We start from the raw sequence: 17,400 nt of genomic DNA, 5'->3' as shown, positions 1-17,400 counted from the left end.
AAACATTACTGTTTCCAATAATCAAGCTTTTGAGCTGGAGGCCGCACAGGTATATAAGGCTGCTTTTTTAGTAGGTTGATCAACACTGAAAGGCGTTCAGGTTTTTGCCATCAAACCAGAAATAGATATCGGTTTGGTAAATTACTTTTGGTTTTAATGGTTTACATAAAATCGTCAATCAAAATCCCCCAAGCCTGCATTCGGAAAGACGATTATACCCTTTAATTCTTCCACCCTATAAATACTCGCATCGCATCAATCGTAATCAGAACTATTAACTTTCATTTTCCGATAGAAGAACTTTTTTCACGGCGGCGATAACAAATCACCGGCTAATAAAGGAAGGAAAAGAAGAAGAAGAGAAGCTATGACAACAATCAGTCTTCGCAAGAGTAACACCAGACTCCCACCGGAGGTGAATCGCGTGCTCTACGTTCGTAACCTTCCCTTTAACATAACGAGCGAAGAGATGTACGATATCTTCGGCAAGTACGGCGCAATTCGCCAGATTCGAATCGGTTGCGACAAGGCGACGAAAGGTACTGCCTTCGTCGTTTACGAGGATATCTACGATGCCAAGAACGCCGTCGACCATCTCTCTGGCTTCAACGTCGCGAATCGGTACCTAATCGTGTTATACTACCAGCACGCGAAGATGAGCAAGAAGTTTGACCAGAAGAAGAGTGAAGATGAGATCACCAAGTTGCAGGAGAAGTATGGAGTCTCTACCAAAGATAAGTAATTGTCCTTGAATTCGATCTTCTTATGGTCGTTCTGTTACTGCTGCAATTTAGGGTTTTGAAATTCTGGGAGATGTGAAACTTTCTTTTATCTGTATGAATTTAGTGGAGTTCTTTATGTAAGGTTTGCTCTTTTGTCATTTACATCGACCAAGCAATGAAAAATACATCTTTTAATCCCAAATTAGCTATTGCTGTGACAATTTTTTTTGTGCTTTGATGCAATTTTCCGAGATTGGTGTTCAGTGTTTTGCTAGGAACTAAGTAAGAACGAAAAATCACTAACACATACAAGAGAATTGAAAAAGAAGAACTTAAGTACATTGAGAAAATATACATAATTCAACAGCTCTCCCAAATCCCCTTTCAAGTCTGTTAATATGCATTGTGGTTGCGATAAACGTTCCATTGTCTATATTGTTCCATTACCATCAGCCTCGACCTGTATGATTCGCAGAGCCGAACAAAATAAAGAAAAACAGAAAATAGTGTTAGTCTCCTTGCTGCTCGGCGTTGAAACTCTTGCAAGTACAAGAAGTACTCATAGCTTCCGTTAACTGCTGACTTCATTTTCTGACAACCTTGTACCTTTGCTTAGTAAGTCCCTGTCTTAACTCCTCGAGTGTAATTGTTCCACTGCTATCAGTGTCCATACCTTTAAACTTCAACCCCATGATCTCTTCCTCTGACAAGCAGTTGGTCGTTGTTTGGAATCAGAGTTGAGCATCTTTTTGTTTACAGTTTTATGATGCAGGGAGAGAGTATGGTGTGGTGTGTCAACCAGTTGGATTTTGATCAAATGAGGGGTACTATATTGAATGCACTTGCTGATGTTTATGTGGAAGATGGAATTATTTTCGCACTGCAGCCAAACATCAAGGTATAACTAATTTATCCTTCATTTTTTTGGTAGTCTGAATTCCATTTTTCTATGACTCTTTCTGGCTTTGCTCTTCATTTGATCTTTCTCTCTAATGAATCGAGTTCTTAAGCAGAACTTTTGAACAATAAATTGATATATATTGTCTTTAGCTACGATTCTTTTCCAAAGTGGTGCTCACTGTTTTGCTAGGAAATGAGAACGAATAATCACTAACACATACAAGAGAATTGAAAAAGTTTTTTTTTTTTTTTTTGAAGTACATTGAGAAACCCATGGCACTTTAAGCAGTAGTAGACAACTAGAAAAGAAAATGTACATTATATCAAACACCTCCCCCCAAATGCCCCAAATGATTTTGTTTTCCTTCTTGAGCCTTCTCCTCCCTTAAAGATCTCCTCCACTTTAGAATAATTTTCTTTGATATTTGCTTTGCCTTATTTCTCATTTTGAAAGGAAGATGAGTTTCTCGACCCCTGTGTGTAACTCTCTTTCTATCTCCTCTCTTCCTCTACTTCAACAATTGTGTTCATTTGAATGAAAGTTCACGCCGCTTCTTTGGGATTGGATCCGGGTTTCCTTTTCTCATCATTGCCACAAATTCATCATAGTTTATCCGACCATCATTGTCTCCATCAACCTCGGAAATGATCTCCTTAATGTCTCTGCCATCATTCATGCCAAACTCCCGTAGGGCTTGCTCTAGCTCTTCCATTGTGATATATCTGGGAACAGAGAGCGAGGTGGATTTTTGTTTCATAAGCTTCATATTCATGATTAAAGTCTGGAATCAGTTATATAACAAACTGTACTGTCAAGTACTTACCCACTGTTGTCTTTGTCAAAGTGTTGGAAGGCTGAGTAAAGATGTTCTTCTCTGTCAAGTCTGTTGATATGCATTGTGGCTGCGATAAACTCGCCATAGTCTATTGTTCCATTACCATCAGCATCAGCCTGTAGATACACAGAGCAAAAAAACACAAAATTAGTGGTGAGTCCCCTCCCTACTCTGTTGCTCGGCATTTGACTAAAGCTAAATCTCTTGCAAGTACAAGAAGGACTCACAGCTTCCATTAACTGCTGAACTTCATATTCTGACAACCTTGTACCTTGCTTAGCAAGTCCTTGTCTTAACTCCTCGAGTGTAATTGTTCCACTACTATCAGTATCCATACCTTTAAACATCTCCTTCAACCCCATGATCTCTTCCTCTGATAAGCAGCCTGCTATCACCTGTCCAATGGTTTCAGGTTTCTAGGTTAGGATACTCTACTGATAGTCATATTCTATTGGGTAAGGGATATATGATTGTTACCCGTAATGCAACTTTCTTGAAATTGTTCATTGCTTTGAATTGTTTGAGCCTGGACATCACCGCATTATCAAGAGGAACATCTGGTGCCTCTCCATCCTCCTTGATCCATGGATGGTCTTTACAAAGGAAGATAACATTAGAGATAATATATTGTTATGCTTTTACAGTTTTTATATATTTTGTAGATGCTTACTGAGAACTTGAGCAGCAGTTAGTCTTTGCTTTGGATCAGAGTTGAGCATCTTCTTAACAAGATCCTTTGCCTGAGGCGAGATGGATGGCCATGGATCACTTGAGAAATCAACATGTCCCCTAAGGATTGCGTTGAATATCCCGTTCTCCGACTCTGTGATCAGGTAATTTACACAAGACATGAATATATATAGAAAAATCTCTAGATATGTTTATTCTTTTGGTACACATAAAGAAAAAACTGTGGAATATCTTTACCAGCCCAGAATGGCGGGACACCACATAAGAGGATATACAACATGACACCAATACTCCAAATATCTGCCTCTGGTCCATACTTTCTTTTCAAAACCTCAGGTGCGATGTAATAAGCACTCCCCACAATATCCTTGAATACCTCTCCTGTAACACAGCGGAAACAAATTTTATATGAGTATAACCATGACCTCTTTTATTTGTCACGCAGGGTTTACAACGATGCTGGTTCAAGTAGCAGGAATGGGCTTTTGATGATTCCAGTGAAAAAACCTGGCTTGTAGAAAACCGACAACCCAAAGTCAGTAGCTTTGAGAGGAGAATTCTCATCTTTGTTGAGCAAGAGAAAGTTCTCTGGCTTCAAATCCCTGTGAATCACCCCCATGGAATGGCAAGTATGCACAATCTGAACAATCGTTCTTAGCAACGAAGCAGCTGCTCTCTCCGAGTAATGTCCTTTAGCAATAATCCTATCGAACAACTCTCCACCTGCGCAAAGCTCCATAACCAAATGCACGGAATGCTTATCCTCATAAGCCCCTTTAAGCTCCACAATGTTTGGTTGACCAGTCAAGTGATGCATTATCTGCACTTCTCTTCTTACATCCTCAATGTCTTCCTTGTTTACAAGCTTTCTTTTTGCAATCGTCTTGCAAGCAAATTGATGACCTGTTGCCTTCTGTGTGCAGAGGTGTGTGACACCAAATTGGCCTCGCCCGAGCTCTTTCCCTAAAGAATATGAAGCTTTTACATCTTCCATGGGTCGACCTAAGACAGGGCCTATAGGGCCTTGTTTGGTTGCAGGAGGAGGAGAAGGAGGTGCATGTTTTGATTGTGGTACAGAAGCTTCCGCGGTTGGACCAGTCGAATTGGCAGCATTTGAAGCGGAAGCTCCGTTTTCCAATGCGTCTCCGTTATCGGCTGAGTCCCGTCCGTGAGAGCAACAATTTCCCATTGTTGCATAAAAGGGTGGGGGAGATGGAGGAGAGGTCAAAGCTCAAAGGAGGAAGAGAAATAGAAAGGTTTTATTTTTTTTTGTGTTTTTCTTCTCTTACTTTTTTTGCTTTTCTTCCTCTGGTTTTTGTTTCTTCTTTAGCAAGAAAACGTTAGGTGTTTTGGTTGTGAATGGCTATGAATAGAATGTTTTTTTTTCTTCGTTGGTATTCGGTTCAAAGGATTATAGGGTTTGTTGATAGGGAGAAAGTTTAGGACCAAAACGTGTCTGTAATTTTGGTATTTAAAGTAAAAACAACATTTAGGGATTTAAGACAAAGGTTGAGAGGAATTTCTGGGATTTTAATTTTTGTTACATAACTGTCTCTTCTTATCTTCTATATTCCACAACTACTCATAAAAATCAAGATTAGAACCTTTGCCTAAATCTTATATAAATATGATTATAAATGTATCTCATAAGAAACTACGTAATCAGGTGTATGAGAATTTTCATTCATCAATCTGAAACATGTGAAAACCAATTTTCTAATTCATGGGATTTTGAATGTGTTAAGAAATTTATTGTATTTAGGAAGAAAGTAAAATATAAAATACAGTTAATTATCAAAGTGAAAAGCAGAACATCAAAAAGGGAAATGTACAGGGTTGGTTGTAAACCCTAAAACCCTAACCCTATAGCTCCCATTAGTGTGATGTAAGCGCAGACATTTGATGAGTGAATAAAATGTCTGAAAATCAAGATTGGTCCAATCTTTTACGTCCGATAATCGAAAGCTTGAGCACTATAGATTTTCACCGTATAAAAAACGTTTGCTTAGAGTGGTTCTCCGTTTGGAAAACATGCGTGAAGCGGCCTCTGTATCCATGGCAATTCATATTACCATAATGAATCTTCGATGTTGTTCGATCCCGGAGAAGACAAGATTTACAACGCGAAACTCTTTGGAATCTCTGACAAGAGCTATTATATATATGGCTAGCTTCGGAAACTGTCTATTGATGGTAGATTCTTATCTCGACTTTTCTATCTTTAACATGTTACCGGGCGAAAGAATCAATCTTCCATCAATGGAGACGTCAATACGCGGTGGACAAGTGAGATTCAAACGAAGCGGTGGTGATGAGTGAGGTTATTTCGTTGAGTCTTATCATAAGGAACGTGTGTCGAAAGATATCTTCGGAAGCGAAAGAGCAGCTGTTCTGTGGATAAACGAAAGAACAGGAGATTATGTCGTTGCTTGAATTTTCAATAAGCTTGAGTTGTTCACACACAAGAAAGGAGATGATTGTTGGTTGAATTGGTATACAAGAGGCGCAAATTTGGGTTTTTGGGATCTGGCTTATAAGAACAGCAAGCTTTATCTGTATACTTCTGATGATCACATCAAGATTGTCGATTTCTCTGGAGATTTTCCCAAAGAAGAAGTCGAAGAAACCCCATATTGGGATCATCCGTTTGAGTACGTTTCAAAAGAGTGGGAGTACATTTGGAAGAGGAGAATAGTGATTCAGAAAACAGAAGAGGTTTTGATCATCTTGAGTTTATTAGAAAAGCTAGTTGAAGAGAAACATTTGTTTTACATCTTTAAGATGAATCTTGAGAGTTGAGAGTAACAAATGGGAAAGAGTAGATTCTATTGGAGATGATGATATTTGGTCTGGGGGTTACACTAAAAGCACCGGTAGAAGAATTTGGTAACGGAATCAATAGTGATTCAATCTGTTTAGTTAAAGATGACCTTTATTAGCTAAATATTATTAGTCTTCCTTCAACTTGTGGTGTCTTCGAGACCTTGCCACAAGTAGAATCAAATGGTTTAAGAAAACTCAGTGGTTTGTAGGATTTGCTTAGTCTTTTACTATTTAACAATTTTGATGAAGTAACTTTGATTGTTGCAGGCTATTTTCTTCTTATTTTGTTTTGATTTGTCTTTTAAATGGTTTAGCACACGATTTGTAGTGATATGTTTAAAGGGTAACAACTCTTGAAGACAAGATTATGTTAGCCGTTGACTAATGAACTAGAATACTAATGTGAACGCAACACACACAAAATGTCAACTTTTCCATTAACATCATATGATCAAATATAAGTTTATTTAAACACAAACCGAATTTGCATAAATCTCTCAAATCTTTATATAAAAGCAAAACCCCTTAGTTAAGCCCTCTCTATGTTGGAGGAGGTGAAGGAATGACTGAATCAGTATGAGAAGAGTTAGCTCCGTGTGGTGTCCAACTATAAAGAATCATTCCCAATACAAGTATGATTGTTCCTCCCATGAACCCTTTTGGTAGTGATGATGCAACTCCAAGGTACGGTAATGGCATTGTGAACAGAAACACTGCAATTGGCACTGAGACTGTTGATGCAAGACATGAAACCACCGCGGATGAAATCTTGAGGAGTCTTAAAAGAGCAATGTTATAGCCAATGTTCATTATCACAAACAACAGAGGCAAAAACGGAGCCCCATCACATCCTTTTGTTATTGTCCCATTGTTGAGAAAACAAACCGCACCATCTTTTAGGTAGGTACCGAGTTGGTTAAACGGTATGCCCCAAAGTTTTGAAAGAAATGGAAGAAGCAACGCAATGCAGATGGCCTAATTGGTAAGGAAACAAAACCACCAGAGACAAGATTACTTGGCTTGGAATGCAAGTCATAGTTTACAGAGAAATTTTTAGGGTGAAACACTTACTTGGAAAGCTGAACCATATGAATTTACTATAAATAGATCGAGTGAAGCACCCTGTGGTAGTAAAAAGTAGATGATTTTTGAGTCTTTCAAACAAACATATAAAAACTTCTGATAATGTGGTGTTGGGGATTGTAATGTACCTTTAATCGTCTTTGGCTATCTATAAAGATGACTTCCTATAAGAAAAAGGAATTTGAGATTAAGGAGAATAATGTCACCAAAATTCAAAGGTTTGTAAATAGGTGAGTAACGGACCTTCAATACTGTACCTGCTCCTTGAAGCAAGAAAGAGAGAACCATTAGAAGAATCCATAATACTCCGGCTTCATTCAATGAATGAGCAGCACCTGATCCACTACAGATGCAAAAAAAATAATGGTGATTCCTCTTGTGAATTCGTTGTGAAAATACCAAAAGATAAGTACAAAAGCAGATCTAACCTTGCCACACTGACGATTACACCGAGAGCTACAAGAGTACATCCGAGTATTTGGTTTACGCTATATCTCCTCCCGAGAAAAATAATGGAGAAGAAAATTTGCCAGACAAGAAATGTCTACAAGGAAACAGTTGAGTATGTTATTAGCAAGAATATCATGAAAACATGGTTTCAAGTTTTAAGGGCAAAAACATTTGTCAGCTATATTCACACTTTAAAACCAAGAAGTTTCAAATACAGAAGTATATATTTTTACTTATACAGCTTCTAACCTGAGATAAAACTGTCGTTGATGGCCCCGAAAGATTCGCTGAGTAAAGAAAATGAAAACACAATAAGACTGTTTCGTAAGAGATGAAGGCATTTTTGCTAGACAATATAAGACATTTGCATAAAGATGAACGTTACCTGCGGCTGCCATGCCAGCAGCTGCAGCTAGAGCCTCTAAGATGCCAACAATTAAAAATGGAGATTTTGGCACCGAGAGCATTGCATCTGTGACAGTTCCAGCACGATATCGAAAATACAAGATAGTATAATATACAGCTACATACCTACATGAAGGAAATAGAACAAAAAAAAGAATGTTTTCTTCTGTAAATTATTGATTATCTTGTAATAGATCAATTCTCTAGCCTATCTAAAAGTTATGTTAAGCACACAGGTAATGTGATCCTATAGTCTTGAGAAATTTAAGCATTTTGTTAATTACCCCAAAAAAAAAAAAAAAAAAAGTTGATCCAAGAATATGATGCAAGGCAATCAGCTAATGAAACTTGACTAGCAGACAGCAAACACATGGAAAAGGGACTCCAAAAGAATAGGTAGGTGTGAACATTTTGGTTTACAATGGATTCCATTTAGCTTGGTTTGAGAAAAACACACCATATTTCTCTGTCCGGTAAACTTTGGTTTTAAAATATGTGACAACTTTGTTTTGGAATGGTTTGAATCAGCTTGGTTCGTTATTCCAACCCTCACAAAGTTAGCACTAAATAAGAATGGTTTTAATCAAGTCCTCTAAGCCACAGTGGACCCATAAGAATATTACTAATTAGAGGCTCCTAAGGGACGGATAATGATATGGACGGACTTTATTCAATTTGGTTCCACCACCTTCTTTTATTTTGATAATGTGGTTCCACCAACTTACATCGTCGTGTTTTTTTTTTGTTTCCCCTCTACCATATTCAATGATTTCTTTTTGTATTAATGACTATAGTTTGTGAATTTTATTTTATTTTATAGCATATATCTTTTTGTCAATAAAATAGCATTTTGCAAATGATTTTTAAATAAAAGTAGTTTGTGAAGATTGAATATATAAATACAAACTTCGATCACTCATATGATTATTCCAAAAATAAATGTGAATTAATGTATGTACATTCATTGCATGTAGAGAAATGATATAATGCGCCTACAATAATGTCCCAATTGTAGAAGAAGAAGTATCCAAGTCGAAAGAGACTAGAAGCCAACTCTGACCCGTTAAACAAGTTTCTAATTTATTCGTATCTGCCCTTTGCATTTTCATAATGTATAACATCACACCTCTAATTTTCTCATGATTGAATTTTTTTAAAAAAACACTCCTAACTATGTATCTTTTTCTAATTCACAGTAAAATATCTAAGGTGGTGTGTGTGTGTGAATTACTAAACGTGTTAACCAACAAATAAATCTAGACTTATGAAGTATTACACATTACTAACCTCTAATTCATGCATAGCACAAAATTCTCTAAAGAGAAACACGTAGGTTTTAGTAAAAACATTAAGTAGATTTCAATAGGTAGATTAAGAGATATAATACTATGATCTAGTATAAAAAAAAATTAATGCATTTTGAGAGTAAGCAAAACAGAAGTTGATCAAGACTCAAGATGCTAGAGATGGTACTTTACCCGAAGGTGGAGAGTTGCGCAAGGAAGAAAGGATACTCCTTGAGTGGAACTAACGCGAGCTTATACATCACTCTGTTTCCGACGCCAAACGCCGCCGTAACCGCCGCCCATATCACTATCTCCGCCGTCTTAACATGCTCTCCGTCGATCACATGGACAGTACTACTACTGCTCCCTTCGATCTCGTTATCGCCGATCGCGTAACCATACGCGCCTGGCTTCTTAATCTCCGCCTCAGCTCCGTCGTCAAATCCATCCCAGGATCTCGCCGCTTGGATAATCCACCGCCTGGAACTTGGAACGATCAACGGTAGACGATGATCGATGTGGTTTCGACGGATTAGGGAGATGGATTGAGGTCGGTTTGCGGAATGGGATTTGACCGAGGTGATCGAGGCGAATAAACCGGTGGTAAACCGGCGAGAAGTCGTTGCCATGGTGGATTAAGGATCGAGTGAGACTGGTTCTGCTGGTTTTGAGGGGGAGAGAGACGGAAGTGAGTTGCTGACTTGGACTTTGCCTTTTTATCTCTCTCTTTTGTTTTTAAAAACAATTTGCATTAACACACGCTGCCCAACTTGTTTTGCAAAATACGACAAATGTTTTTTTTTCTTTTGGTAAATCATCGAAAAGACAATTTTAACCCTTATCAGGAAATTTCAGAAAAAGTGATTATACCTTAAATTAGCCCGTTATCGGTATTTTAGACATTCCTACTTTTAATAGAAAACATAACCAATAAGTAATGATTTAATTTGTGCTAGTGTTGTTTACACATCACTTTCTACAATTATGTTGTTGAAAATGTAAATAAAAATAGATATATAAGTAGATTAATCTCTATGTAATGTGGTAGTAGTTCCTTTATTGAATATATTCGTTTTTTTTATGAGGGGAAGATACTTCAACTATAATTTTAGAATTTATTATTAATCTTTGAAATGGTATATTTGATCAACCATATCTAGTGTATATTTACGTTAATACAAGGTGTAGGGTGTAGTGATGTTTTTAGGCTCTTTTGTTATGTGAACTCTTATGTACACTACATCTAACTTGTGATGCATGGTTGAAAAAAACGTAAACATTTATACTAAAAAACTGTTGGACGATACGATAGTGACCAAGTTAAGTAGTTAGCCATGCGCAGAATTTAGGATTTTGGCTTGCTAAGTTCATGTTCATGTGATGTTTTATGGTGATTGATGAGGAATGGCTCAAAGTTGTGTGTTGACAAGTTATGATAAAATATCTGAAATACTTATTATATGTGTTTATATATATAGGATCACATAATACAACATTATATACATACTGCATTCTTATATGAATATTTGAACTTAACATCTAGCTTTTCGAATTAAACCAATTTTGATGAACTTTTGGAACAAATTCTTTTAAAGAAAAAACATATACGAAAACCGAAGTGAGCTCTAATATCGATACAATTTGAACCGAATTGAACCAAAAAGTTCAAAACTTATTTCCCTTTTTTTGTTTTGTTTCTTTTCAAATACGATTTCAATCCAAAATCAAAATCATACCAGACCGAATAACCCTAAATGGAAACCAAACCAACACGGGACCGAAATTAGTACCATCACCGCTAGATGCGAAAAGTATAATAATAATGTGAAAGTATGACAAAAAAAGGGGAAAAGACATGTCTTTGTCGTGGCGTCTTTTGATTGGCCCAATGCATAGAACTAGACTACACGTTGCTGTGCCTGAACTTTCCCTTCCCTGCCTTCCCCTCCTTCACTCATCTTCTCTTGTAGCTGTGCAGTAGGTCAGACTCTTGTAGTGAATTCACTGCAAAGTAAGGGAAAGCTTGGCTTGGAAATGGGAGTTGAACAAGCCATCGATTCGGGCTAATGTGTATAGTTTGATTCGTCTGGGGAGCTTTTGAGAGATAGCAATTTAGTTTTCCGCTTACGAATGATCTTTTTCTGATGCGTCATTTTGATTAAGTGTGTACTTCTGCAATGGAGGCTTCTCTAGCTGTTATACAGAGGCCTCAAGCTGGAGCTTCGAATACGGTAATTACAGTCTCTGGTTTGGTTCCTGCTTGCTTTGTTAGGAAAGTTGAATACTGGATGAGATAAATAAGATTAGTGTGTTTGTTTCGTATTCAAAGCATATGTGACACTGTGTATGTACGATTTTTGTTTAAGACCGAGTTAGTGCCAGTGAATATATGCATCTTTTGGGGGTTTTCTGGGTTCTAAAATATGTTCGTTCTTATATATGTAGCTCTGAGTGTTTTGCTTTGTATGAAAATTCCACAGTTAAAGCAAACTGATGCTAATCTTCATTGTACTCCATAATAATTTTGACAGGTTTATAAGAGTGGCCCTCTCTTCATATCATCAAAAGGTGAACTCTTTTATTTTCCCCTTCTTTCAAAATTATCTTTTTTTTGGTTACAAGCATCTTGTTGTTTACTAAATTCTTTATGGCATTCTGATTGGCAGGACTAGGTTGGACATCCTGGAAGAAGCGTTGGTTTATCCTTACCCGAACTTCTTTGGTCTTTTTCAAAAATGATCCAGTAAGTGTTTGTGATCCTTTGATGTGATTTTTTCTCCAATTCATATAATACTTTTACTGTTGAGCTTTTGGAACTTAGGATAGTTGATCAATAGAAATCTTAGATGGTTGTATTAATTTGCTAAAAGCTTTAGGAGGATGTTGATTTACATTATCAACTCCAAACTTTCTAGAACTATTTTATAACTTAAACTCATTGTTTCAACTGTTTGACAGAGTGCATTACCACAAAAGGGAGGTGAAGTAAATTTGACCCTTGGAGGCATTGACTTGAACAGTTCGGGGAGGTAGAAATTTCATGTGGTTTTTGTTTATAAGAATAGCTCCAACTTTCTAGCCTGCGTTAACATCCTTGTTTGCAGTGTCGTGGTGAGAGAAGATAAGAAGTTGCTGACTGTACTATTCCCAGATGGGCGTGATGGACGAGCCTTCACCCTTAAGGTGATTTATATATTTGCTTGGCTAACTTAATTTTTCTTCCCCCTTTTTCGATATGTGCTATGTTATGCTTCTATCGAATGCTAATTATTTGGCTCTCATAGGCTGAGACATTGGACGACTTGTATGAATGGAAGGCTGCCCTTGAGCAAGCCCTTGCACAAGCTCCCAATGCAGCACTTGTAATTGGTCAAAATGGAATATTCCGAACAGAAGCAAACAATACTATTGAAGCATCTTTCAATTCATGTTAGTTCTCACTTATTTTATTATTATCAGCTCCTCTGCTATGGCTCCTTTCATATTTCTGATGTATATCAGTAACACCCTGACATGCAGGGAGGGATCAGCGCCCGTTGAAGTCTTCGGTTGTTGGAAGACCAATTTTGCTAGCTTTAGAAGAAATCGATGGAAGTCCATCTTTTCTTGAGAAAGCACTTCAATTTCTTGAGACATATGGTGAGTATTGGCCTCATAGTTTAATTACGTTCCTCCCATTATATGTTCACCATCTGATATCATTATTGTCTGTTGTTTGTCCTCTAGAAAAATGATTTTTTTATATTATCTTCAGTGCCGTATATACTTTTTAATTCCTTTTATAACTCATCATATAGGCTATTATAGAAGTGGTGATTGTTTCTAATTTCCCATAGAAATGTTTTCGTTTTGATTGTGCACCTCTTTGTTGACACAGGAACCAAAGTAGAAGGAATTTTAAGACAGTCTGCAGATGTTGAGGAGGTAGAACGCAGAGTTCAAGAATACGAACAAGGTATTGATCTTCCACATGTGGACCCTTTATATTGGGTAGAAACTTTGAAATGTTATATATATCTGGGGGCTTAGGATAGAAGCTCATTTTTTGTATTACTTATCCGATGTCTTCCTCTGAAAGGTTCTTTTTAAATGAAAATTTCCAAATGTACTTATCTAGGCAAGACAGAATTCAGTCCTGAAGAGGATCCGCATGTTGTTGGAGACTGTGTTAAGGTACATTGTGTATAAACTATGATTTCCAGTTTTAATTGTTGTGTTGACATATTTGTGTCATGCTATTTTTTCTGTAGCATGTTCTGCGGCAATTGCCTTCTTCTCCAGTCCCAGCGTCGTGCTGCACTGCTTTGCTTGAAGCTTATAGTAAGTCTTTATATGTATGGAATCTATGTTTGTACTTTGGTGTATGTGTGTATATAACTTGCGTTTTACCTTTTCTGTAGAAATTGATCAGAACGAAGCTCGGGTTAACTCACTGCGCTCTGCTATAATTGAAACATTTCCAGAACCAAACAGGCGACTACTACTGCGGTATGCTCTCAGTTGTAGTATTTGAAATGATCATAAAACTGCTTAGGCATTCTATTTAAGCATTGAACATAAGAGGAAAACTTAATACTCAGTTGCATATGATGTGGGAAATATGTGGTGCTTTCACAGAAAGCTGCTTGGAAGTCTATTATTTAGGTTACTTAAAACAGCTTTATTCTTAGCGTGGGTTGTATTCTGCAGGATGCTAAAGATGATGCATACTATCACCTCTCATTCCAGTGAGAATCGCATGACTTCATCTGCTGTTGCTGCATGCATGTCCCCATTGCTCTTACGTCCTCTATTGGCTGGAGAATGTGATCTAGAAGGTTTTGACACTCTAGGAGATAACTCTGCCCAGCTTCTTGCTGCCGCCAATGCTGCCAATAATGCTCAAGCCATTGTCACAGCCCTTTTGGAAGACTATGGGAATATGATCAATGTAAGATTCCATTTGCCCCGTTAATTTATATCTGGTGCCACAATGCTATTTGCTCACCTATTTGTTTGCAGGATGAAGGTCTTGGGAGATGCTCCACTTCTACTGATTCTCATATTGGCGACAGTGGGCCTGAGAACTCAAGTGATGAAGAGGAAATAGTGGTTAAACATCCTGACTTGCATACTCTGGATATAGAAGAAGGGGAAACAGATGATGATAATGATGTTCTGCTAAGCAGAAAACCAAGCGAGAGCAGTGATTATGCTGGCAGTGATCTGTATGACTACAAGGTTTGTTCTTTGCCATCTTACTCCACTGCCCCATAAATCTTGGTCATAGTACACCTACATTCAGAATTCTAAAATAGGGGATAAGTTTGAACTTTGAAGTCGTTTCCATTTGTATGCATTCCGTCAACCATCTGCTACTGTCTTGCTATCTTTCGTTACGCCTAATGTGGTCTTTAGTTATGTTTGGTGTTTGAAATTTAGGTTTCCATTGCGAAACTGCCAGAAAAATTTATCCTAATTTATTCTTTTTTTTTAATATGCTTTTTCTTTCAGGGTTTTGGTGTTGAAGATTCAGATGCTGAGTCTCCTAGAGATATCCATTGTTCAGTCGAGAGTACAGACTTTTCCGCTAGAGTGAAAAAACATATTGAAGAACCTATTAAAGATATAGAAGTTTCTAGCGTTTCACCTACTGAAAACTGTTATCAATCAGGGAGAGAGGCTATACCCTCAGTTACTCCCAGTACTCCTCTCACGGCCCTTAGATACACAACATCAGCTGAGAAACCTGCAAGTAAAACTACTGGCTCATCAACAGTAAATTCGAAGCGTTCTTCGTCCTGGGGAAGAGGCAACGTAAGTTTTCCATTGTCTGGCATGAAAAGTCGAATTCTGTTGTCCTAGTCTCTGGAGCTGACTTGCTATGCATTTATTAAGTATTTATAGGATTTTTTTTTGTAATTTTTGTCTGTCCTTGTAACTCTTTGATCACCACTAGACGAAATTAGTTCTCCTGATCTCTATCGTTGTCAGGTCATGATATGAATTTCCCTTCAGTTTTCTTAATGCCATGCTTATTGGTGCTATAGGCTAGATGAGCTGTTTCCACTTGCATAATCCTATAAGAAAACTAACCATCAGCGTCTTAGGAAAATTAGATGTTACTGGAAGTCCCATCTATTTGGAATAAATTATCTTAGTACAAGTTAGTTGCATGTATGATGAAGTAAATAGTTGTAGGGAAATTGAGTTTAAGGTGATATCTCAATTCTTTTCTTTGTTTACTGTGTGCAGGGCAAGAAAACACCTGCTAAAGGATCATTTGATTCCTCAGGAAATGACGAGTAAGATAACTCATCCTGAATGTATACATTGTGGTTCTTTAACACTCCTATGAAACCTTTTTATATATATTCTATTGGCGAAACCCATATGAGATATTATGTATGGTTAAATAGGTTAAATAGGTCAAAAAGGTATTTACTGAAGCAACATTCTATTTCGCTTTTGAATTGAGAAAATAATTTTTTCTTTGTTCTAAAATGAGCTTGATGTATCCTGATGCAATGCGTTTGCTACTTGTAGGCTTCTTATACAGAGGCTCGAGCACATGAAAGATGAACTGCGACAACGAATCGCTAAGGAGGTACTTGTTCTTGCACTAGAAGTATTATGTGCTGATACCATAATGTTGTTGTATTGATTGATTAGACCACTACAGGCTAAAGGAAATGCGGCTCTACAAGCTAGCTTGGAGAGAAGGAAGCAGGCTTTGCACGAACGACGGTTGGCACTTGAACAAGATGTATAAACCTTCTCTTGAGATTTTACGTTTCTATCCTCTATTTTTTTTGGGGTATAATTTTGAGGGGAAATAAACTTCCATTTTGCTGACCAAGCTTGCCATGAAATTGTCAGGTGGGTAGATTACAAGAGCAACTGCAAGCTGAGAGAGACCTACGATCTGCTCTTGAAGTTGGTCTAAGCATTTCTTGTGGACAATTTAGCTCACAAGCTGCGGATTCCAAAGTCAGTATACACTTTAGCTAGAGAAAGCAGTTTTTTTTTTTTGGTTCTATCTCTTGCTTTCCTTAGTTCTAACATCACAATATAATGCAAAGACAAGGGCAGAGCTTGAGGAGATTGCTCTTGCTGAAGCTGATGTCGCAAGGTTGAAGCAGAAAGTCGCCGAATTACATCATCAGCTAAGTCAGCAGCGACAGCATCACTTAAGTTCACTCCCAGATGCTCAAAGCCATCACCAGTTTCTCCATAATCACAATACTCAACTGTGAGTTTACACTCGATGCCTGGTTCTAGCTCTTATTCAATAGTTCAAACGAGATATTACTCGAATGTAAACTCGCTAAGAGAAATAACAATCTATTTTTTTTCAAATTCGCAGGAAGTCTTTTCAACAGGACTTTGATTCCATTCTTGCTTTCGTTAATCACGAAAGAAATCAGAGAACGGTACAAATCTTATTATGTAACCGAGGAATCTCTATTATCTTATAAAAAATGATTCTATTATCTGTCAGTAACATTCTCTGCTATCGAATAATCTAGGATGAAACTAGCCTAAGAGCAGACTGGAGGAATGGCAGAGGAAACAACAGACAAGTACCAGGCTCACCAAGCTTGAATGCAGCATCCTTAGGCATCCCAATGGAAGAGTATTCTCCGGTTAGTGATAGTCTTGTTTAAACCAATCTCACGAGATTCAAATGTGTAAAAAGTGTGAGTAAACGGTCTTGTAGGTAATGGACTACGGAAGACATCATCATCCTCCTGCAACATCTGCAGCTCTCATGGAGCTAACCACTCGTCTGGATTTCTTCAAGGAACGACGGTCACAACTTATGGAACAGATTCAGAATCTTGACCTCAACTATGGTTCCTCTTCTTCTTCTCTGCACCGATCCTCTTCTCCACCATGGAATTAGGCTCTTTGAGAAGCTCTTGTCCAAAAAAATAGAAAAATGTAAAGAAAGTCTCGTCTGTGCAGACTCTTCATGCTTGTAAAACCGGTTCAAGGTTAAACCAACTATATATTTACCACGAAATTGATGAGAAATTGTTTGCTCTTGCTTCGTTGTTAGTGTGATTTATGTGAGTGAGGTTTGTAAAAAGTTGTGTGTATTTCCTCTGTTTTTGTTTCTACATTTTAAATGGTTGGCCGACATATAAATTCAGTTTATTGAAAAGAAGAAGTAAAAAAAGATTCTCTAGTTAGTGCTACAATGAGTCATAACCTTTTATTATT

General features: G+C 37.5%; 4 protein-coding genes and 1 non-coding gene across 7 annotated transcripts; 3 read left to right on the top strand and 2 right to left on the bottom strand.

Moving 5' to 3' along the window:
- The first annotated feature begins 36 nt into the window (after positions 1-36).
- AT5G12190 (RNA-binding (RRM/RBD/RNP motifs) family protein) lies at positions 37-992 on the top strand. The gene has a single exon (NM_121257.3). It carries the CDS (start codon positions 368-370, stop codon positions 740-742), a length of 375 nt encoding a protein of 124 aa, NP_196780.1. The 5' UTR covers positions 37-367; the 3' UTR covers positions 743-992.
- Positions 993-1,315: 323 nt separating this feature from the next.
- Positions 1,316-1,659, top strand: AT5G00380. The gene is made up of 2 exons (NR_144134.1): positions 1,316-1,337; positions 1,482-1,659. It is a non-coding gene; the product is annotated as an uncharacterized misc_RNA (transcript).
- A 217-nt stretch (positions 1,660-1,876) lies between these two features.
- CPK17 (calcium-dependent protein kinase 17) lies at positions 1,877-4,660 on the bottom strand. Its single transcript, NM_121256.4, has 7 exons — positions 3,656-4,660; positions 3,386-3,529; positions 3,129-3,281; positions 2,936-3,051; positions 2,686-2,853; positions 2,447-2,574; positions 1,877-2,345 (listed from the first exon to the last, which is right to left on the bottom strand). The coding sequence occupies exons 1-7, from the start codon at positions 4,335-4,337 to the stop codon at positions 2,150-2,152; spliced, it is 1,587 nt and encodes a 528-aa protein (NP_196779.1). The 5' UTR covers positions 4,338-4,660; the 3' UTR covers positions 1,877-2,149.
- Positions 4,661-6,330: 1,670 nt separating this feature from the next.
- On the bottom strand, positions 6,331-10,124 carry CLT3 (CRT (chloroquine-resistance transporter)-like transporter 3). 2 transcript variants are annotated; one of them, NM_001085106.2, is made up of 8 exons: positions 9,388-10,124; positions 7,890-8,035; positions 7,754-7,791; positions 7,483-7,598; positions 7,298-7,397; positions 7,183-7,218; positions 7,043-7,093; positions 6,331-6,946 (listed from the first exon to the last, which is right to left on the bottom strand). In NM_001085106.2, exons 1-8 carry the CDS (start codon positions 9,822-9,824, stop codon positions 6,512-6,514), a joined length of 1,359 nt encoding a protein of 452 aa, NP_001078575.1. In that variant the 5' UTR covers positions 9,825-10,124; the 3' UTR covers positions 6,331-6,511. The 2 variants fall into 2 exon arrangements, with proteins under 2 accessions (NP_001078575.1, NP_001331541.1); NM_001343229.1 differs by having other exon boundaries at positions 6,344-7,093; positions 9,388-9,989.
- Positions 10,125-11,031: 907 nt separating this feature from the next.
- On the top strand, positions 11,032-17,366 carry AT5G12150 (Rho GTPase activation protein (RhoGAP) with PH domain-containing protein). Of its 2 annotated transcripts, NM_121253.5 has the most exons (22): positions 11,032-11,426; positions 11,727-11,763; positions 11,862-11,938; positions 12,154-12,224; positions 12,300-12,378; positions 12,480-12,624; positions 12,715-12,834; positions 13,073-13,150; positions 13,313-13,368; positions 13,446-13,515; positions 13,596-13,683; positions 13,885-14,125; positions 14,197-14,415; positions 14,689-14,991; positions 15,430-15,479; positions 15,721-15,781; positions 15,857-15,940; positions 16,054-16,164; positions 16,257-16,426; positions 16,541-16,607; positions 16,704-16,820; positions 16,895-17,366. In NM_121253.5, exons 1-22 carry the CDS (start codon positions 11,373-11,375, stop codon positions 17,078-17,080), a joined length of 2,484 nt encoding a protein of 827 aa, NP_196776.1. In that variant the 5' UTR covers positions 11,032-11,372; the 3' UTR covers positions 17,081-17,366. The 2 variants fall into 2 exon arrangements, with proteins under 2 accessions (NP_196776.1, NP_001119213.1); NM_001125741.1 differs by having other exon boundaries at positions 11,168-11,426; positions 16,704-17,347.
- The last annotated feature ends 34 nt before the right edge of the window (positions 17,367-17,400 follow it).

The sequence above is a fragment of the Arabidopsis thaliana genome, chromosome 5 (genome assembly GCF_000001735.4).
Source record: "Arabidopsis thaliana chromosome 5, partial sequence".
NCBI lineage: Eukaryota > Viridiplantae > Streptophyta > Magnoliopsida > Brassicales > Brassicaceae > Arabidopsis > Arabidopsis thaliana.
The sequence above is the reverse complement of the archived record's forward strand: the minus strand, read 5'-3'. Positions and strand labels throughout refer to the sequence as shown.